This window comes from Sciurus vulgaris (genome assembly GCF_902686455.1).
Source record: "Sciurus vulgaris genome assembly, chromosome: 13".
NCBI classification, from domain to species: Eukaryota; Metazoa; Chordata; class Mammalia; order Rodentia; family Sciuridae; genus Sciurus; species Sciurus vulgaris.
This window is the reverse complement of record NC_136474.1, coordinates 11,757,680-11,780,879: the sequence shown is the minus strand read 5'-3', so window position 1 is coordinate 11,780,879 and position 23,200 is coordinate 11,757,680. Positions and strand designations below refer to the sequence as shown.

The 23,200-nt window shown below is 45.2% G+C and overlaps 1 protein-coding gene and 1 long non-coding RNA gene across 2 annotated transcripts in view; one reads left to right on the top strand and one right to left on the bottom strand.

Moving 5' to 3' along the window:
- Window positions 1–23,200, top strand: part of LOC306643021 — a 657,668-nt gene that overhangs the window by 42,484 nt on the left and 591,984 nt on the right. The gene's annotated exons all lie outside the window — the stretch shown is intronic.
- Window positions 17,981–21,573, bottom strand: LOC306643226 (autophagy-related protein 13-like). The gene has a single exon (XM_079109216.1). It carries the CDS (start codon window positions 21,210–21,212, stop codon window positions 19,770–19,772), a length of 1,443 nt encoding a protein of 480 aa, XP_078965342.1. The 5' UTR covers window positions 21,213–21,573; the 3' UTR covers window positions 17,981–19,769.

The following is a 23,200-nucleotide window of genomic DNA, read 5'->3' as shown; positions in this document are numbered from 1 at the left end:
TAGTTCTGACTGTGCTTAACTGACTGAGGTAGTGCCTTTCAGGTTCTCACTGTGAAGTCACTGTTCTCTGCACAGCCACACTGTCTGTGTTTCTTGGAGGAAGTCACTATGCAGTGCCCACACTTATGGAGCAGGCAGTTAGCTCCACCTCCTTGGTGTATAGTGTCTGCCTCAATCATCTGGAATTCTTCTGCACAAGAGGTGTCTGGGCAACCCCATTTGTTTGTGTTCAGTCCAGTGTGGACAGCTGGATAGTTACTTTAAGTTGTTGTTTGTTATCCAATTCTACAGTATTTTATTGTTCAATTCGTTCCTCCTTTAGCCATTGGGAGTTCTTTCCATTGGGAGTTCTTTCCATTGTCTCCTGTTGTCTTTTAACATAATTTTCTTGTCCCAAATTCTTTTCTTTCCATTACTTGAAGATTACACTGACTTGTATATTTACTGCCTCAGTCCTAATATCGGCCACTTCTTCAAAGATCCCTGGTCCCTTTTTATTAAAAAGTGATATTAAAAGCTTCCATCTGGCAGCTGAATGTGCTCATTGCATCTTGACCCTCACAACTGACAATGCAAAGAAGTGTCTGTTATAATCTGTACCCCCGTTAAGGTTTGGATGTGAGGTGTCCCCCCAAAATTCATGTATGAGACAATGCAAGAAGTTTCAGAGGAGAAATGATTGGGTTCTAAGAGTCTTAACCCAATCAGTGAATTAATCCCCTGATAGGGATTAACTGAGTGGTGACTGAAGTGGTGGGGTCTGATTGGAGGAGGTGGGACTTAGGGGCATGACTTTGGGGTATATATTTTGCATTTGAAGAGTAGAAACTCTCTCTGCTTTCTGATCAACATGTGAGCTGTTTCCCTTTGTCACACTCTTCTGCCATGAAGTTCTGCCTCACCCCCACCCAACCCCAAGGAAAGGAGCAGGCCTCCTATGGACTAAGACCTCTGAAACTGTGAGCCCTCTAATAAACCTTTCTTCCTCTACAGTTGTTCTGGTCCAGTCTTTTAATCACAGCATCAGAAAAGCAGACTTACTGCCCCCCCCAATTATAAGTAGGTTTATGTGGAAATATCTGTGTTTTTTACTAAGATAAACATAAGTTTATACTGATATGCAGTCAGTGGATTCTGATCCATTATTACAGAGCTCATTCTTCCCCCCTTGCTTATCTGTAAATTCTTACCCCAGCAGTGAGAAACCTGGGTCCTAACTTCTGCCATGTAATTAGTTCATTGGTTATGAGCAATTAATTCATTATTGTTCCAGATTACAGTTTGCAGCATAAAAAGAAACACACATTTGTTTTCTGTCCTCAGATCCTGGTGCAGAGCTCCCAAAACCCTCATATTAAAATCATCTTTTGTCCTGACATTTTTCCTTTGACCTTGATTCCTTACACAGAGATCCTAAATCCTCTAGAATCTTCTGGACGGCAGGAGTACCTTTCACTCCAGCAAGGACTCTTGGAAGACTCTAGGGCAGCTTCAGGTTGTAGGATGGTCATGAGAAAGACCAAGCAATGATTAAAAGCTTGGAACTTTTAGTCCCCCACCTCATGCTTTGGGGAAAGAAGCTGGAGATTGAGTTAATAATCCATCATACTTACATGATTTCATCCATTTCTCCATGAAAGTCTCTTAAAAAAGTGACTTAGGGAGTTGCTGAATACCTTCATGCACAGGAAGGGTGGTGCACCCCAACTCCATGTGGATAGAGGGTCCTGCACTAGGGACCTTTCTGAGCCTCATCTTGTGCACCTCCTCACCTGACTGTCTTTTCTAGAATGCCATAAAAGGTGGGCCATAGAGTGTGTAGCCTCTTCAACCTGGCTAATTTCACTTAGCAGCATGCCAGCTAGGATTCTTCTGTGTTTCTGTGTAGGTTAGTGGTTCATTCCTTTTTATTCTGTGTTGATTGTGCATTCAGCTATGGAAGGACATTCTGATTTTTTATCTCAATAGCATCAGCAGAACTTCTGTGCATAATTACATACTGTTTTTTTGGACATGATTTTTCAAAGTACTTGTTTAAATGCAGAGAATTTATAGGCACACTTTTGGGTCATAGATTAGACTTCTTTGCTTTGAAAAGAACCAGCACACTGTCCTCTAAGTGGCTATGCCATGTCTTCTCCCAGCAATGCCCGAGAGTGCTGGTGTCCCACATGCTGCAGCTGCTGGTGCACTGCCATTTTTAGAGTGTAGCAGTTCTAATAGCTGTGCCATGCTACCTCAGTAGCATTTTAATTTGTGAGTTCCTAATGATATGTAACATTGAGCATCATTTCGTATAACTATTTGCCATCTTTTTATTTTATTTGGTCAATTGCAATGTAATTTTCATTATGTAATTACCTAATAATCACATTATGTAATTAATCAATTGTATAATATAAATGCAATATTTATACCCTGCTATCATACTTTGCTATCTAAAATTAAAGTAATAGCTGACATGTGACCTTTCACACTAATATTGTATCCAGCTGACATCTGGCTTTGAGTAAAAGTAATATTGATACAATAACATTTTAACCTAATGTAATAGTTGAATTTGGCCTTTAGTAGCATTTTAACATGTATAGTGCAGAATCTTCTGCAAATATTTTAGTTGCCCTGTGGCCTTTAACATTTTTTTTTTTATATTTTATTGTAAACAAATGGGATACATGTTGCCTCTCTGTTTGTACATGGCGCAAAGGCATACCATTTGTGTAATCATAAATCCACATACAGTAATGTTGTTTGATTCATTCTGTTATTTTTTCCCCTTCCCTGGCCTTTAACATTAATGTAAAATCCATGTATAGCATTTGATCTGATGAAATATCTGCCCTGTAGCCTTAAACAGTAAAGTAATATAATTACTATTAAACTAATATAATAACTGTCATGGATTTAAATGTTAATGTTATATTTATATTATAGCTTCATAAACTAATATAATAGCTGCATGTGATCTTTAATATTGGTGTAATATTTATACTTTATGCTGTTCTTTTTTTTTTTTTTTTTTTTTGTACCTGGGATTGAACCTCTGAGCCACATCCTGAGTCCTTTTTTATTTTATTTTTTTGAGATGAGGTCTTGCTAAGGCTGACCTTGAACTTGTGATCCTCCTGCCTCAGCCTCCCAAACCACTAGGGCTACAGGTGTGTGCCACTGTGCCTGGCTAAACTATATGCTTTTAAAACTAATGTGAGTTGCCCTGTGACCTTTAATACTAATATAATTTAAAAACTATACTATATAATAGTGATGATAGCTGCCCCATGGCCTTTAATAGTAATAAGATATTCACACCATAGTATCTAGAACTAACAGCTGCCTTGTGGCCTTTAACACTATATAATAACCATACAAAAACTGATAAAATAGCTGTCCTGTGGCTTTTATAACCAGTGTAATATCTATAATGTAGCCTCTCGAGCTAATATAACAGTTGCCCTGTGGCATTAATTAATATTAATAGCATATCCAAACTGTGACTTCTAAAACTAATATTATAGCTCTTCTGTGGCCTTTAATACTAATAATACATCAAAACTGTGCCCCCCTAAGCATGAAATAGTAGCTGCCCTGTGGTCTTTAAATACCTATGATAGCTGTACTATAGCCATACTACGTAGTCTCCATACTATAGCAATTACAGTTGATATAATAGTTTGCCTATGGCCTTAATTATTAATATGATAGCCATACTGTAACATATAAAACTCATAAAACACCTGCCCTGTGGCTGTTAGTACTAATATAATATCCATGTTGTAACAATGAATACTAATATAATATAAGCTCTCTTCCATCAGTATTATACAATATCCACAGTTTAGGACCTAAAACTAGTATAATAATTGCTCTGTGGTCTTTAGCATTAATGTGATAACTATATTGTGTCCTCAAAAGCTAACATAATAGCTGCTCTGTGTCCTTTGATATTCATGTAATGTCCATAATGTGTATCTAAAAATAATATAATTGCTCCCTGGACCATCAATACATACATGATATACATGCTATAGCATTTACAATGAATGAAATTGCAGTTCACTGACCTTTAATACTAATATAATATCCATACTTTGTCATCCTAAATAATATCATAGCTGCATTGTTTTCTTTAATATTAATATAATATTCATGGTATAACCTATAAAACTAATACTATAGCTGCCCTATGAACTTTATTAATTAACTATCCATACGTTAGCAATTAAGAGAGAGCTATAAGAGTTAACCTATGATTGTTAATATTGATGTAATATCAGCACATTAGCATATAAAACATCTCTACATTTTCCACAATCATATTGGCCAGCATACAGAGTTAAGGCCAGAGATGATTTGCTGACATTAGCAGGAAAGAGGTCCACCCAGAGAGTTCACTAAGGGAAATGGGTTACCTAGGGCTCATTGGAGAGTGAGCACTGGTATTTGAGGAGTGTCCATCCACAATACCCAAAGGTGACTGAGCACTGGAGGGAGAGGATCGCTCACCTGTAGGACTCAGGGGACCCTGAGCAATGGTCAGGGAGAGGTGATTAAAGACAGTGCTCAGAAGACTGAGCACTGCTGGGAGAGGGGCACTGTCCCAGAGGACTCAAAAATCTCTGAACTATGTTGGCTTAGATCTATTTTAGGGCAGAACCCAGAGAAGACTGAGCCAAGTTAGATTAGGTGTCCTTGACCACAGAATCCAGAGGAGACAGAGCAATTTTGGAAGAGGGTATCTCTCCTACAGGTGTCAGAGTTTTGAGATCCTTTTTGATAGTGTTCCTCAGGTGAATTTCTCAGTGACCTGTGGGGTGGTGGTAATGGTGCTATTTAAACTGTCCAAAAATCCCTCCATGATAATGGGAAATTGTCCCCACATTTCACACTGTCCCTTGAAAGTGTACATTGCTTTTGACCCAGAGGTCCTAGGAAGATTTTTCTCTTGTCAAAACAGAGCATCCAGTGACATATCAGAGAGGTCCTGAAGATACTTAAATATATGCTTTCAATCCACTGGTCAGAGGGATGGCAGAAATCCTGGGCATGCTACATCATTCACAAGAGCTCAACAACTTGAGCAAAGGTGTGGAAATGGTGGACTCTGAGTGGTGGAAAGAGGTACTTAGTACTGTTGGAATTGACATCCTTTAAAATTGTCTTGAATTTTCAGGTATTGTTGAGGGGCCTGTCTGTATGGCAGCTCCAAGTGCCTATTGAGGTTCCTTGAAAGAGAAAGTATCCACATCATTCCAAGTTTCCACAGTCATGTTGGCCTGGACATGCAGATAAGGTCAGAGATATTTTATTGACATTAGCAGGAAAGGGGCTCATGCAGAGAGTTCACTAAGGGAAAGAGATCACCTAGGGCTCATTGGAGTATGTGCAAAGGTAGATGAAGTGTGTATACCCAAAATATCCAGAGGGGATTGAGCACCGGGTTGACATGGGTGCTTACCCACAGGATTCAGAAGACCCTGATCAATGGTTGGGAAAGGGAGGTTAAGGACAGGGCCCAGAGAAGACTGAGCATTGGTGGGAGAGGGGTTTTATTCCACAGGACTCAGAAGACCCTGAGCAAAGGTGATTGAAAGGAGATTTAGGGGCAGAACACAGAGAAGGCTGAGCCAAGTTATAGGAGCGCTGTTTGACCCCAGGATCCAGAGGACCTGAGCTCTTTTGGGAGAGATTTTCTCACCTATAGGCCTCAGAGTTATTGGAATATTTTTGAGAGTGTCCCTTGGGCCAATGTCTCAGTGACCTCAAGGATGGTGGGAGTGGTGCTATTCAAAAGGTCTAAAGAAGTCCTCCATGATGATGGAGAATTGTTCTTGGCCATAATTCATGATCTCCCTTGAAGGTGTGAATTGATCCTGATGCAGATGTCCTAAGAGGTTTATTCACTGGTGAAAAGAGACCAGCCAGTGACATGTCAGAGAAGATCTTGAAAATTCTTAAATATATGCTTTCATTCAGTGGTCAGAGGGAAGGGAGAAAATACTGGGCACGCTACGTTACTCATAAGAGCTGAGCCACTTGAGAAGGGTGTGGAAATGGTGGACTATGAGTGGTGGAAGGAAGTCCTCAGTGGCATTGGAATTGACAGTCATTAAAATTGCTTGTGTTTTCAGGCATTGGTGAAGAGGCTGTCTGTATGGCAGCAGTAAAGGCCTATTGAGGTAGGGAAAGAGGACGTATCCACATACTCCAAGTTTCCTGCCCAGAACCCACATGACATGACTACCCAGAAGTTTAGAGCAACTTTAGCCAGGATGTCCATAGCTGCCTTCATTTGTCCTCTTGTGATTATGGATTTGGGGGGCTTGACTGGTATATTCACTTTTTGGTTTTGCACACTTACATGATATATCTGTTTTGTCTGAGGGGAGGCTTTTGGCTCTCATGACTTCTGCTCCCTCACTGTAAGTTCTGGTTATTCAAGTTACTTTGGGGACTATTCTCTAGTCAGCTCTTAAATCACCTGCAACCTTGAAGAGGAATTTGCTTTCCTAAATAAGCTGCCTCTCTAAAAACAGAGAAAGAAATAAAATTCACATCAGACTGGGTACTGAAAACTTCTATGAAGACTCACACACAGGATCCTAAATTCGAGACTTGTGACCATGTGGCCTCAGCTTCTTTCAGCCAGTCATGGCATGACTGGGATCTGATTCTCCCTTCACAGACTTGACACACATGTTATGTTGCGGAGTCTCATGGCTCAGATTCTAACATAGGAGAATCTCAGAGAAATGGATTAATTTAGATTTATTAGAGAAAATGAGAGTGTCCTCAAAATGGTAACATGTTTGTTTTTTGTTTTTGTTGACTTGGGGATTGGCTACCTGCCACTCAGGAGTCTGCATGAGTCAGCACACTGAGAATCTCCCAGTCATGATGTAGTTCTGGCTCCCCTGCTGATGTCCATACTGTGCTCCAGACTTGGGGCCTCATCACAGGACTGTGTCTGCAGCTCAGAGTGTTCACTCTTCCAGGACTCCTGGTTGTGGTTCTGTCTGAGGGGTCTAACTAAACCTACATGCCTAGGTCCCTGCCTGGCAGCTCTAGGCCTGCACTGCTACCCCTGCTCTGGCATCCAGAAATCCAAAATACTCCACAAATCCTCCCACATTCTTAGATTCCCCTACCCCGAAACACATGGTGTGCTCTAGCAAACACATCTCAGGCCACCTACCATTCAGTTACCTAATCCAGAATGTGGGTAAACTTGAGTTGAAATTTACCCATTTTCCCTGGATTCCAGTGTCTGTCACACCTGGACCTGTGCACAACCAGGTATCAGTGCTGTCTTTTCCACGCCCAGTCTCTCTCTGTATGGTGGGAGGTGGCCTGGCTTGCATCTGGGCCCAGCAGTGGATCACATGTGACTGGAAGACCTCCCAGCAAATAGATGTTGGGGCAGTGTGGGTGTGCTGTGTGCATAACTGTTGTGACTCTGTGTAGATGGTGTCTGCACATGTGGAGTGGGAATGTGTGTATGCATGTGTGAGTGCATTAGAAATGAATGTGAATGTGGAGAGTGTATGAGGAGTTGAGTGTACATATGGGGTGTGCATGATAAGTGAGGGTCTATGTGGAGTACTCATGTGGAGTTAGTGTGCATGTGGAGTGTTTATGAGGAGTGTGCACATGGAATGTGTATTAGGAGGACTGTGTATGTGGAATTTGCATGGAGTGATTGTGCTTATGGAAGATGCATGTGAAAGGAGTGTTCATGTGGAGTATGCAGGAGTAGTGAGTGTGCATGTGGAGAGTGCATGAGGAGTGAATGTCCATGTGGAGTATGCATGTGGAGTGTCCATGTGGAATGTGTATGAGGGGTAAGTGTGCATGTGGGGTGTGCATTAAGAGTCAGTGTGCATGGGAAGTGTAGATGAGTGAGTGTGCATGAGGATTGGGTGTCCATGTGAACAGTGCATAAGTAGTGAATGTCCATGTAGAGTGTGCATAAGGGCTGAGTGGTGAATATGGAGTGTGCCAGAGGAGAGTGTGTGTGTGGAACCATATTAGGTGTGAGCATGTACAGTTTGCATGAAGGGTGAATGTGTGTGGGTGCTTATGAGCACTGAGGAAGCATGTTGGTGCCCATGTTAGCATGAAGGGTCATGGGGGCCTCCAGACTGGTGGTTCAGTATGCATCCCTGGCCACCCTCCCTCTGCTTTGTTCCACAACTGCTCGTTTGTTCTTTGGGGTCTCTGAGTCTTGCCCACATTAAGTCCCTTACTGCTTCCCCTCCCACCCTGGGCCTGGAGGCCAGGCCTGCAATTGAAGGAATCCCCTGGATTCCCCTGGGGATTAAGATCATTAATGAACTTTCTAGGACTCAGCCTATTGCAAGTAAAAGGCATGAGAGTCAGTTTTCTGTTGCTGTGATAAAATTCCTGAAGTGAACAGTTCAGCAGGAGGAAAGGTTTCAGGGGTTTCACTCCATGTTTACTTGACCCTGTGGCCTGTGGCCCCTGGCCTGTGGCACCATAGCAAATCATGGCAGGTATGTGGCAGAGAATGTCTGAGCCCCTCATGGCAGCTGGGATGCAAAGAGACAGGCAGGGTCAGGTTCCTAAGCCCCAGCCTCCTCCCACCAGGTCCTTCCTCCTAAGGGTTCCACCTCTCCCAAGAGCACCACCAAACTGGACGCAAACTTCAACACATGGACCTTGGGTGGACACTCCTCCGAACCTCAGCAGGGCACAGGTGGCCTCCAGAAGCACAGCATGAAACTGCAAAGGCTCAGATGTGGTCAATAAAGGAAAAATGGGTTAACAAGACTGCAGCCATCTCTCCCTTCCATTTTGCTGCCACTGCTCTTCTACTTGAAAATACCTCCCCGTCCTTTCTCTCTCTCTCTCTCTGTCCCTCTCTCACCCATCAGGGCAGACACTCTGCTCATCTGCTTAATAAAATCTCTTATGTGAGTCCTTCCATCCAGAGTGGTTTCCTGGGTGCTTTCTATCTACAGGTGTGCTGGCAGGCACTGGTCTCTGACTGGTCCCTAGGCCCAGAGAGACTTTGCAGCACATCCCAGCTGACACAGGCCTGGGGTGGGGTCACCTGGCTGAACCCATCCCCTCCTGTCTTACGGTCTGAACGTGTGATGTCCCAAATTTATGTTGATGCCTCAACCCAATGTGATGTTATCAGGAGGGTCTTTGGAAGGTCATAGGTCAGGAGCAAGGAACCTTCCTGAGTGCCTCACATTCGGGTTCAGTAAGCTCCTGACCTGACCACAGGTGAGGCACAGTGGGGAGACCAGACTCCCAATCTGATCTGTGTTGTTCTTAGGCTCCAGTCTCTAGAACCCTGGGCATGAATTTCTGTTGTTTATGAGCTGCCTGTTTGGGTTGTGTTGTGGAAGCCTGAATTAACTAAGACATCTGACACTGGGTGTGAACTGATTGTACAAACATGTGAAATGTAGATATGCCCTGTCTCAAAATGAAAAATAAATGCAGCTTACTGGTAGAGCTCCCTGGATTCAGGCTACAGTCCCAAGAGAAATGGGGACCTGGTGGGGAAAAGGAAAGTGTCAATGTTAGATATTAAAGTATCTCAAGGTGACGACTCAGGACATGACAGGTACTGGAACCTGTCACCAGGTGTGCAGAGGAGAATAGAGGTTGCATGCATCCCTTAATATTGCCTGAATGAGGGGATCTGTATCCTGGGGCGGGGGGAGGTGGAGTCTATGGGTGGAAAGTGATCTGCATGGTGTTCACCTGTGTGTCCACCAAGTTCACCTGTGAGAAAGTGCAGGACCTGCAGAAGTGAAGTGATGAGATCACAAGGGTTCAGAACTAATCAGGACACTAATGAATTTGACAGATTAATTAGTGAATGGACAGCTAGGTGGTCACTGTAAGCAGGGTTGTGGTTGGAAGGGCAATTACCCACAGGGCCCACAGGAGTCTGAGCAAGGATTGCCTTGGGGAACATGATACAGAACAGAGAGAAGACTGAGCACTTTCAGGTGAGAGGTGCTCACAAAAGTGACCCAGAGAAGAATGAGCATGGAATGGTTAGGGAACTCAGTTAAAAGAAACAGAGAAGACTGAGCACTGTTAGGTTTGGGGCATGCACCCTCAGGACCCAGAAGAGACTGTGTAAGGACAGGTTAGGCAAATGTGTTAGCTTAAACAAAGAAGACTGTGCCATGTTACAAGAGGGACTATCACCAAGAGGATTGAGTGGAATCAGAGAGCAGCATTCATACACAAGACTCAGAATATCCTGAGCAATGTTGAATAAGGGGAGATTTAGGACTGAACTCAGAGAAGATTGAGAACTTGAGGGACAGTGGCAATTCACCCAGAGGGCTCAGAAGACCCTGAGCAATGGTGGTAGAAACCAGAGAAGAAAGAGCAAAGATACATGAGTTTTGCTTGGCTACAGGATCCAGAGGAGAAAGGTCTTTTGGGAGACCTATTCTATGCCTATAAGGATCAGAATTTTTGGAACCTTTTTAGCAAATCCCTTGGGCAAAGTTTTATTGACCTCAAGTATGGTCGGAATTGTCCTTTTCAAAGGTCTGAAGACATCCTCTGTGATGATGGAAAATTGTCCTTGACCACATTTCACACTGTCTTTTGAAGGTGTACATTGTGCCTGACTCAGATGTTGTAAGAGGTTTCCTTTCTTGTCAAAAGAGAGAAGCCAGTGATACATCAGAGAAAACCCTGAAAATACTTATTTTTTTTTATATCCACTGTTCAGGAAGTTGTGAGAAATTCTGGGCATGCTACATCACCCATGATAACTCAGCCACTTGAACACTGGTGTGAAAATGGTGGATGAAAAGTGATGGAACACAGTCCTAGGTGCTGTGAAAAATTGATATCCATTAAATTGCCTTAGGTCTTCAGGAATTTTTGAGGAGCCTGACTTCATGGCAGCACCAAAGAACAATTGAGATTGTTGGAAAGAGGAAGTATCCACATCTCTTCAAGTTTCCACCATAGTGTTGACCTGGACACACAGATAAGGACTGAGATATTGTAGTTACGTTAGCTGGAATGGGACTCGCCCAGAGATTTCACTAAGAGAACCAGGTTGCTTAAGGTTCAGTGAAGCACTGGTGTCAGAAGTGTGCCCACCCACAACACACACAGGTGACTGAGAACTTGTGGGAGACAGGCCCTCAATCACAGAACTCAGAGGACCCTGAACTGTTGGGAGAAATCCTAGTTCTTGGCTGACAGCAGTGAACATCTCAAGTGTGCAGGGAAAACCTTTGCACATTCAGACCTGACAGGAAAACCTGCAGGGAAGAGTGTTCTGCTCTGGCCACCTAGGAAAGTATACAACTCCCCCAAACTGACTCAATGTTACCAAGGTAACCTGTATAGGAACCTGGTGGTCTGATCCCTCATGGTGCATTCTGATTGGGCAAGAAACCTATAAAATGTATAACTGTTCCCTCAGTAAATGAGTTTGCAAGCTGCTTGACACAAGCTTACTTCCATCCAACTCCCAGAGTCTGGGTCTTTACTCTGTGCAGCTTGCCCCACGTATGAGCTAGTCTGGCACAAGAGAAGCTACACTGAACAATGGAGCATGAGGGAAGATTAAGGACAGAACCCAGAGAATACTGAGCACAGGTGAGAGAGGGGTGCTCACCCATGGTATTCAGAAAACCCTGAGCAATGGTGGGGTAGGTGAGGTTAAGAAGGAACCCAGAAGGATAAGCAATGTTAAACTATCTATGATTACACACAGGATCCAGAGGAGGCTGAGATAAGTTTGGCTATGAGAACTTAGCACATGGCACAGAGAAGACTGATACTGCTGTGTAAGGGGTACACACACAGAGGTCCCAAGTATTCTGAGCACTGCTGAATGAGTGACACTCACTCAGTGGACACAGAAGAAACAGAGTACTGAAGGATTAAAGGGCACTGCAAAGCAGTATTTGGGAAATACTGAGCATCTGTGTGTGAGTGGCACTCACCAGAGGACTCATATGATGGTGAGCAACGGCATGTGAAAGGAAATTAACAACAGGATGCAGAAGACTGACCACTGTCAGGAGAGAGCCACACACCCACAGAAACCAGAGGATTCCGAGCTAGGATTGCCTTGGGGAACATGAAATAGGACAGAGAGAAGACTTAGCACTCAAATGTGAGGGGTGCTCACCAAAATGACCAAGAGAAGAATGAGAAAGGAATGGTTAAGGAACTCAGACAAAGGAAACAGAAGACTGAGTACTGTTAGGTGAAGGCTGCTCACTGACAGGACCCAAAGGAGAGTGAGTAAGGACAAGTTAAGCAAACTTAGCTTAAACAAAGAAAGTTGAGCCATGTTAGGAGAGGTGCTATCACCAAGAGGACCCAGTGGAATCAGAAAACTAGTGCAGTGGAATCAGAAAACTAGTGTACCACTTCCACAGGAATCAGAGTACCCTGAGCAATGTTGGATGAGGGAAGATAGAGGGTAGGACCTAGAGGAGACTGAGAAGTGGTTGGGGAGGGGCACTCAATCAGAGGACTCTGAAGACTCTGAGCAATGATGGTTGGAAAGAGAACCCTGAGAAGACTAAGCAAAGATATATGAAGGGTTCTTGAGTACAGGTTCCAGTGGAGACAGATGTCTTCTGTGAGAGTGTTCTCACCTACAGGGGTCTGAGTTTTTGGAACATTCTGTAGAGTTGGGACAAAGGTTTAGTGACCTCAGGTATGGTCAAAGTAGTCCAATTTTGAAGATCTGAAGAAGTCCTCCATAAAGATGGAAATTTTCCTTGACCACATTTCACATTTTCTTTTGAAGGTGTGCATTGTGACTTACTCAGTATTCCTGAGTTGTCTTCTCTTGTCAAAAGAAACTAGCCAGTGATATATCAGAAATGATCCTAAAAACTCTTAAGTATATACTTCCATCCAATGTTCAGAAAGACGTCAGAAATCCTGGGCCTGCTTCATAACCAAATGATCTCAGACACTTGAGCAATAGTGTGGAAATGGTGGGCAATGAGTGGTGTAATGAGGTTCTCAGTACTGTGGGCATTGATATCTCTTAAAATTTTCTTGGGTTTTCAGTCATCTTCATAGCATCACCAAAGGGCTATTATGAATGTTGGAAGGAAGAAGTATTCACATCTCACCAAGTTTCCACATTAGGTTTGGAATGGACATGCAGATAAGGCCAGAGATGGTTTACTGACATTAGTTAGAATGGAGCTCACTGAGAGAAATCATTAAGAGTACCAAATTGCCTAGGACTCAGTACAGAGTGAACACTGGTACAAAAGTCTGCCCACTGACAATACCCACAGGGAATTGAACACTGGTGGGATAGGGGTGCTCACCCACAGTCCTTGGAGGATCCTAAGCAATGGTGGGGGATGGGAAGTTAAGGATAGGACCCAGAAAAGACTGAGAACCCCTGGGTGAGGTTGCCCAGACATAGGGCACAGAGAACTGAGCTTTATGGCCAGGGTATCTGGCTCACAGGACAGTTTATGTCCTTAGTACTCACGTAAATGTAGCACTCACTCTTCTCAGTTTTCCCCTCTTCTGATGTGACATGGTGCTAATCCATGGCCTCATGGGATCTTCTCTGCCTTCTCTACTTCCCAGTGTCCTCTCCCCATGGTGGTCTGGTTTAGGGCTGCTGTCCCAGTCATCGGGAGTGGGATCACATCGTGGCTATGGAGACTGTGTAACAGAGCCTCAGTTCCCCATCCTGTCCCTGCTGGGGCCAGGGGCCTCTTTGCCCCACCTTGTTCATAGGGAACCCAGGCTTTGTCTTGACCCTGGTTTTGTTTTGCTCAGCCTGGACCTATGGTCTCACACTGCTCCCCCACCCCACCCCATTCTACAGCCCTTACCTGGCAGGGACACACTGCTTGGTGCCTGGCCCTGCTGGAACCCCACTTTAACATACTCTGCTGGATTTTGTGACCCTGACAGCTTGAGTCCCATAGGCTCCTGTGAGGTCCTCATTGATATGTAGGAAGAAAGTTCACCACAATACCTTGATCTGTCCTTGTCCCTAGGGCACCTCAGCCAGGGTTATCTGTGACCAGGCAGACCCTGACCCTCCACCACAGTCCCACCCTGCTTCCCTAGTGATATAGAGTGGGGCATTACTTTCTGCCACCATGCCTCCCCCACAGACTGTGCCAGGGTCTGTGGTTTTAAAGAAGGCTGAAATGCCTAGGCCCTTGGGGAAGGAAAGGGACCCTATGTGGCTGCAGGACAGCAGCAGAGCTGTGGGTGTCTGGTGCAGATGGGCCCAGGTGCTCTCTCCTCCTCACTTCCTCTTCCTTCCCCTTCTGAATTTCTGGGTTTTACCAATTGCAGCAGCTTCTCATCCTGACTTGTAAGTCACAGCTTGGTCAAACTGGAAGGTCTCTTCTAATACTCTTATGTACCATTTCAAATTATATGAAATTAACTTTATTAAAGATAAATTCAGTATTTCACTTGGTGAAGCTGCCCTGGCTGAAGATGTTTCTTCCTGAACTGTTGGGGGCACATGCAGGCAGCAGGCCTCCTGGGAGAACTACTCCTCTCAGGAGGCTGCAGAGGCTGTCTGTGAGCCCACCAGGCTTCACCACTAGGCCTGTCAGGGGCAGCAGGGGATGCAGACTGGGTGACCTGCTGCACCTCCCTGGGTACCTGACCCAGCAGGGCTGCACTGGAGCCAAACCTCACTGCTCAGGATGCTCCTCCTGGCCATGCCTGTCACCCCAGCCACCAGGGAGGCTGAGGGAAGAGGATCCTATGTTTGGGGAGTCTTATATTCTAGATGAAATACTGGCAGTGCTTGCACATTTTAAGTAGTGCTTATCTTTTAGGATACAAATGAAAAATGGATAAAAATATAAAAACATTGAAACAATATTGGTCATGGAGTATACCTGTTTAATCTGAGTAATGAATATATGGAAGTTCAGTATATTCCTGGCCAGACTTTTGCATATACTTGAAGTTTTGTTTTGACAATTTAAAATTTGATTTCAACTTTGCTTTTCCTTGAGAATTTTTTTTAAAGATCAGGTTTTTCTCTCCCTGATAATTTGCAACATATTCCTTTTCAGCTTTCCTTTTAAAATAGGTAATACTGGTAGGAAATTCAACTCTAGAGATCTCACAATCTTTTTTAAGTGGAGGAGGGGGAATTGAACTGAGGTTTCACACATGTTAGACAAGTGCTCTGTCATTCCACTTCTTCTCATAACAGTTTATTATGAGACAGAGTATAGGTAAGTTGCCTAGACTGGCCTCAAATTTGTGATGCTCCTGCTTGCACCTTGTGAGAGGCTGGGATCACAGGTGTATGCTACCATGACTTGCCCATGATGCTCCCCACCCCCATGCATGTACTGCCCCTTAATGCTTTTATACAAAAGAAACAATACCACCTGTAAAAGTTATGATGACCTTATAGACACACACCTTGAGAAACTACCTGGGCAAAGACAGAGAACATTTGCAGGTGGAATATGAATGAGCAAAAGATATCTTCATAGGCCCCCAGAAGAATGGGAGGAGTCTCATATTAATTTCCAGTCAAGTCGAGGTTTGCTCTCACCAGTGGATGGGTGGTCTGCAAATATTCAACACCCCAGTAGCTGGTAGTGAGAAGACAGCACAGCACAGTTGAGTATAAAACCACCATAGATCAAATCTCAGTTCAATCATGACTGGATGTGTTTTTGATGTGACTCTTGACAGAGTCAGAGTTTACACACTCAATGACCCTTCAAATGGGCACTGTTGAGTTTTAAATAGTGCATGTGGAGCAGCAGGAAAGTGTTCCATGTATAGGTTTTGCATTTTGGTCCCTGGATGTTTTCAAGGGAACCTGCAACCGGAACTGGCCTTTGGCCCACTACTGGGAATGTGGCCCTCAGAGTGGTCTGATGGTCATGGTTGATGATCATGCCTTGTACACCTGACCAAAGGATTGGGCCATTGCAGCTTGTCAGGACTGCCATGCACGTATATCAGATATGCTTGATGTGCATCTGGCTTCACCATTGCGAGTCTAAGTTTCAGTGGTCTCGAGTGTCCTGTAGCATGATGCTGCTATGTGACTGTTTCTCAGTAAAATGCTCAAACCCAGACACTTGGCCCATTTTCTCTGGGCTCAGACATTCTGCACATATGCACAAAGTTTCCTGCTGGAGAGAAACATGTCCTGGTTGTCCCCAGATAGGGAAATGGTCTGCAAACTGTGCCCAACTTCTCTGGATTGCTCCTGAGATCTATCTTTTCTGGATGCTCTCTGTCTGTATCCTTCCCTTCTGGTAAAACTCGTCCATAAGCACAAAAATCATGAATCCTTGAGAAGATGATGCAGGAGGCACCTGCTGAAAAGTGGGAGTCAATGGCTTGGACTTTGCCACAGCCATTTGGCTAGAGTTCAGTTACTTATCCAGGAAGGTTTCAGAAGGGGTAAGGTTGATATCAAGGCAGAGAGGGAAATGGATATGTAGGTGGTTCTGTACGGGAAGTCCTTGGCACCATGGATGGGAGCACAGATTGTCCAGTCTAGATGCTGGCCTGTGTCCAGTGCAAAAGAGGATGCCCTGTGACCAGCATAGGGGAGGGCAGGAAGGGTATGTTTCACCCAGTCATACTCCCAAGGCCTGTGCAGGTTGTGGCCATGAATGCCTCTGCCCTTATTGTCCTGGCCCTTCCACTGATTGCCCTGGTCAGGGTCCAGGCTGTGGCCAGACACCTCCTCCAAGTTCCAAAGACCTGGCCCCCATGAATTCTGGTCTGGATCTCAGAGTCCATGTGCAGCAAGGAGAAAGGAAACATACTAAAACCATCACTCTCACCTCCCCTTGAGCATTTTTGTTCCTTCTTCCTTCTTTTGGTGGCCACAGAGGTGCACCATGATGAAATTGTTATTACACATTTGCATGTGCACAGAGTGCAGCCATGTCCTGTGGCCAGTGTCACTCCTCAGCACTCCCCTCCCCACTTTTTGTTTCCTCTACTGATCTCCCTTGATTTTCATGACATCTCCTGCCTTTCTTCTCCTGTTTTCTCTCTGGCTTTGGCATGTGGGAGAAAACATAGAACTTAACCTTCTGAGTTTGACTTATTTCACTTAATGTAATGTTCTCATGTTTCAGCCATTTTCCTGCAAATGACATGACTTTGTTTTTCTTCATGGCTGAATAAATCTGTATTGTGTCTATATACCACATTTTCTCTGTCTTCATACATCAGTGGACCAACACCTAGCTTGGTTCTAAGGTGTGGCTATTGTGAATTGTGCTGCTATAACATGGGTATGTGTGTATTGCTAAAGTATGGTGGCTTTAATTTTGAGGAAGTATGCTGAAATATTTATAGCTGTATTATATTGTGATTCCCTGCCAAATCTTTTGAGAAACATCACAGTTATTATGCTAATGGACATTCCCACCAACACTCCACATTAAGTACTTTATATAGTCTAGATATTACTCTTCTGTCAGAAGATTAGCTGAGCTAGTCAAAATTTTCTCCCATATTTCATGCTCTCTCTTCACAGTCTCAATTATTTCTTTGCTGTGCAGAAACTTTTTAATTTGAAGTCATCCCATTCATTGACTCTTGGCTTTATTTCCTGCACTTTAGGGGTGTCCCTGAGAATGTTGTGTCTGTGCCTCAAAGCTGGAGTCTTTTTTTTTTTTTTTTTTTTTACAGAAAAGATTTTATTGGAAATCTCTTGAGTACATGTCGAAGTATACCTCAGTTATTTCCAAACCAAGAAGGCTGGAGGAGAAAGGACCCTGCCACCTGGAGACGGGACTGGTCCCAGCCTGTGCCTGGGGTGCTGCAGGAGTTGGTGGTCAGGCCTCCTTCCTCCTATGATACAGGACTGAGGGGCAGGAGGTAGCCTTGCTGGTTGCTTGGCTCCTCCCAGACAGCTCAGTCAGGGATTAGCCTCCCTGGTTTCCCCAAAGATGGGGCCCTGGAGAAAGGCTGCTGCCTGGAGAGTCCACAATTAGGAAGTCAGGACCTTTCCATGCTAGGCAAAGAGGGCAGCAGCTGAGATGGGGCATCAGTAACTTACCAGAGGCCATCCCCCTTGTCCATGCTGGGCCTTGGGGGAAAATCTGATTGGTTCAGTGGGCCAAGGATGTGCCCTGGCCCAAAGACAGGACAGCCAATTGGCCAGCACTGCTGGGAGTATTTCTTAATGGCAGCAGAATCATGCATAGGGGCAGGGTCCTCCCGCCCCCAAGAGCCCACTCTGGTGCCCAGAGATCAGCCTTGTAGATGGGAACAGTGTCACATGCAGTTTACTAACAAGCAGTTGAGAACCATCTGCACCAAAGAACAGCTGCTGCCAAGGTGTACCCCAGGGGACAGGAGGAACAGGGCAGGCTGGTTCTCCTAGGCCAGGCCACTAGTCAGGCTGGGGACAGATGGCTAGGCACTTGACTTAACTCAAGTAACACCTGAAGGATTAAACCAATCATCCACCCAGCTTTGGTTTCTGAACAGGGAACCAATCCAGCTTGTAAACCCAGGGCAGTGTAGAGACCCCAGGATTAAAGGGAGGTGGTGGTCAAGCCAAAGCAGGAGGAGGAAAAGCTCCATAGTCCAGCCCTGAGGATCAGGAACAGGTACCCCAATAGTAGGGAGCACACACAATGCCCCTGGGCACTATGTGTGGCATAACTCTGGGGAGTCGTCACAGTTAGCACCCAAGACTCTACAGACGCTGCGAGACTGGAGCTCCCACCAGGAACACACAGGGGTGCAAGGGAAAGCCTACTGTCAGTTCAAACGCTGGAGGTCACTTGCCCTTGGCCAGCCCCATTCTTAGATCCCACCTTACACATAATGGGAAGGAAGATGGGCTGAGTAACCCGGATTCTGAGGAACCTCCACAGGAGGAGGCCTCCATCTCAGGAATGGGCCACCCTCACCTTCCTCAAGGGAAACATCTAACTGCAAACATAACATATTTCCTCTATAAAATATCTGATTTCTCTGAAAGTAATAAATATTTACCATGTCCTATAACCAAGAAGCAGAAACAGGGGAGAGAGAAGAGAAGGCCCTTTGCTGTGATTCTCAATGACAGAATCCTAGGGGCATAGGATTTGTTTTTATTTTCCCTCTGTGGAGCATAGGCAGCCACCTGGGCTGCACAGCCCTCTGCTAAGGGCTGGCACAACCCTCCCAGTGAGGATGATGGGCCCAGAGCCCTCATCCTCACCGGTGGGCAGGCCTGTTGTATTGCCAAAAGTACAGGGGCACAGGGGCACAGGGGCAGGGTGAGAGGGGGACAGAGGAAGATGACCCCAGGAACTAGGAGACAGAGCAGGACCCTCCTTCCTCCTTCCAGCACTGTTTCCTTCCTCTTTCTGCCTCACAACAGTCTCTGGGCCAACAACTGGAATGTCAAGAGGTTGATGGTAAGGACAGACAGGCAGGGGGCCAGCTGCAGGGTAGACCCAGGCAGGAGGCTGGCAGCAGGAGGAACTGATGACACCCTGTGTGAAGCAGCTGGCAAGGGGTGGGGTACACAGATGGCCCAGCAGAGGCCCTTTGGTTACAAAGGTTCTTCCATCTCCTAAGGCAGAAGGCAAGTCCTCGCAGATGCAGTCACTGGGCCTAACTGCCACCATGGAGTCTCCAGGAGGTCCAAGAGCAAGGATTTCTGGGTCCCCAAGGAGGGACCACCTTCCCCTCCAGCTGGCTGGGAGCAGCATGAGGGATGCGAGCAGCTGAGGAATGGGAGGCTCTCTGTCCTCTGGGACCACAGGAAAGGGATGCTGCTGGTACTGGAGGACACTTTACTGCAGGGTTTCTACAAAGGCATCAAATTCCCGGACGTTCTTCTCATGCACAGCCAGCTTCTCTGGTAACGAGTCCAAGTCTTCAGCCATGGACTGTGCCCCAATATCTATGGAGAGGCTGCTCAGCTGAGGGGGATTCTGAAATTCACGATAGAAGGTCCCCAAGTCCATCGGAAGAATGTCATCTTTAGAAAAAGCCGGTTTAAAGTCAATCATAACGAAGTCATCGTGCGCATTGCCACTGCTGCCCCCGCTGGAGCCCTCTGAGTGCAGGCTGCCATGGAGAGGAGATGCGGGTTCTGGGGAGTCTGGAGGATTCACCATAGGATCAGTATCCTCCAGCTCCAAATTCTTCGGAGCAAACATGGCAAAGGGTATGTCCAAACTTGTCAGAGTCACCTGGTTGATGGGTTTGTTGACAAAAGCCCCCACTTTCCGGACAAAGATGGTCTCCAGGACATCATGTGGGGAGGCCCGTCCCTCACTGCTGTTGGACACAGTTTCAGTATCCTCACTGCTGGAAGGTGTGGCAGCACAGTGGGCCATGTCAGCAGGAGTGTGGGTCGCCAGTCTCTCCTGGTCAGCCTGGGCACCATGGGCTGGCTGGTTGGGAGCAAGGGGCACCCCACCTTCCTTCCCAGGAACCATCAGCTGGGATGGAGGAGAGGTGGAAAAAGAGGTCGTACACACTTCTTGAGAGTCTTCCACTGATGGATATGTCACTCCATCATCCTCCCCAGCAGTTCTGTAATTGCAGGGGTGCATGGGAGAGGAGCTGGAATAGGGACGGTCCACAAAGTGATCAATGATAATCCCCATGATAGGTGGGGTCCTCTCAAATTGCCTGGTGGACATGAATGCCAAGTTAATTCTGTAAGCACAAGAAAGAGTGATGGTGCCCACAGGGGTGCCCACTGTCCCAACACGAACTGTCTGGAAGCCTTCTCCTAAGCCATTCAGCTGAACTTCCCCAAAATATATCCTGTACAAGATGACATATTCATGCCCTTGTTTTCGGGAGAGTCTGTAGGCTGGTGTCACCCTAGTTATAGCAAGAAGGGACTTCAGCAGCAGTGACAGTCTGTTGTACACTGTGTAGGAAACTTTGATTTCTTTATCGCACTTTTCATTCATTTCAAGACACCAAATTTCCAGCTCCATGGAATCTCCCTCGGAAGTCTTGAGTGAGATCTCCACGCACATAGACCGTCCCACAGCGGGCAGCTGCCCTGCCAGTGCCTTCTTGGCCTCATGTGTAACCTCCGGGATGTCTTTGATTGCTAAGTTGAACAAATCTGAGCCTGTGGGGGAAGAAGATGAACGAGTGCAAATCTTTTCACCGAGTCGAGCCTGGACAATCACTTGGACCGTCTTGAGGGCAAAAAACTTAATGAACTTGTCCAGGTCCTTTCTGTCCTGGGAATTGAGGTCAGTTTCCATTGCCTATAGGAATCTGAGAAGCTGCGGCACAGAGAGTGGCTCGGAGTTTTCATTACGGAGGCCGGGGCCTGGGGCCGGCCAGCCGCGCCACCTGGCAGTGTTCCGCGCTCCGGGGCTGCAGTGACAGCACAGGTCGCAGACACCTCGTGCCTTAGGAAGCTCCGGGATCGCAGCCCCCGGGCGTTTCGCTCGCAGCACTGCGCAAGTTCTCGCAATCACGTCGACTGGTTCTCTTCAGGGCTTCCCTCACCGGTCAAACGAACACCCCTGCCTTAACCCAGCAGCCGGTCCCCCGGCGCCGCCATCGTTAGTGTTTGTTTTCATCCGCTTCAGTGCTGGCGGTGGGGAGGGAGAGAGTTAGGGGGAAATCCAGCTGCCCAACATCGTCAGCACTTTCGCTACAACATAAAATCCAAAGCTGGAGTCTTGACTGTAGGTTTCCTTGTAAGCATCCCATAACTTCTAGTCTAATTCCAAGATCCTGAACCCATTTTGAGTTGATTCTGGTGCAGGGTGAGAGATACAGGTCTAAACTTACTTTCCTACTGTGGTAACCAGCTTCCCAGCACCACTGGTCACAAAGCCTGCCTTTTCTCCAATGCCTGCTTAGGCACCTGTGTCAAGGATCAGATGACGGTGATGTGTGGGTTTTCTGTGTGCCTTTTATTCTGGGCCAGTGGTGATGGTGCCAGGTTTTAGGCCAGTACCATGTAGATTTATTACACAGGGCTGCAGTGTAATTTGAATCAGGTATGGTGTTGCCTGCAGCATTAGTTTTTCAACTTGGAATTGCTTTGGCTATTCAGGGTCTTTTATTTGTCCAAATGAAGCTTAGGATTGTTTTTCTGGTTGTGTAGATAATGTCATTGGTATTTTGATGGGGATTGCCTTGAATCTGTATATTGTTTTGGTAGTATGACCATTTTAACAATATTAATTATGTCTGTCCCTGAAAATGCAAGACCTTTCCATCTTCTTTGATCTTCTTCAATTTCTTTCCTGAATGTTCCATAGTTTCAAATGTCAAGATTATTCACCTCCTTAGTTATATTTATGCCTGGTTTTCTCTTTCTTTCTCTTTTTTTCTTCCTTCCTTCCTTCCTTCCTTCCTTCCTTCCTTCCTTCCTTCCTTTCTTTCTTTTTCTCTCTCTTTATTTTTTGTGTGTATTGTGAATGGAACTATTGATTTCTTTCTTAGCAGGTTTATTGATGGTAGACAGAAAAGTTGTCAAAATTTATTTGTTGATTTAGGAAAATGGATATTTTGCTGAACTTTTGCAAATTTAATTCCAGCAGTCTTTTGCAAGTAGTAATAATTTGATATCTTCCTTGCCTATTTTTATTCCTTTTCTTTCCTTCCCTTAACTACATGTTCTAGATAGAATTTATATTACTCTATTTGAATGGAGGAGTGAGAGTTGAAATCCTTGTCTTGTTCTGGAGTTGAAAGAAAATCTTTCTGTTTTTCCCAAATTACTATGAGGTTGGATTTGGTTTGTTCAATATAAACTTTATGATATTGAAGGAGGTTCCTTTTGTGCCTAGGTTTTCAGGGTTTTTAACGTGTTTAACAAAACGTGCTAAGTTTTGTTGATGGGTTTCTCTGCATATTTTGAGTCGACTATGTGATTGTGTTCTTAATTCTATTTACAAGATCAATTACACTTCTTGGTATTTTAGTTTAAAACATCCTGAAACCCTGTTATCAAACCAGCCTGGTAATGTTGTACAGTATTCTTAATAATTGTTAAATATGTTTTGTTAATATTTTAGTAAGGATTTTTGCATCTAAATTTATTAGGGTTATTGATCTGTGGTTCCTTCCTTGATGTTTTCTTACTCGATTTTGGTATGAGTGTGGCACTGGCTTCATACAATCAATTTGGAAGTATCCCATTCCTTTCTCGTTCATGGAATAATTTGAGGAGAACTGGAATTAGTTCTTCAAAGCTCTGGTAGAATTCAGCTGAGATTCCACCTGGTTCTGG

Coding starts and splice junctions, on each gene's coding strand:
- LOC306643226 (XM_079109216.1), bottom strand. CDS start 21,212: ATGGAAACTGACCTCAATTCCCAGGACAGAAAGGACCTGGACAAGTTC.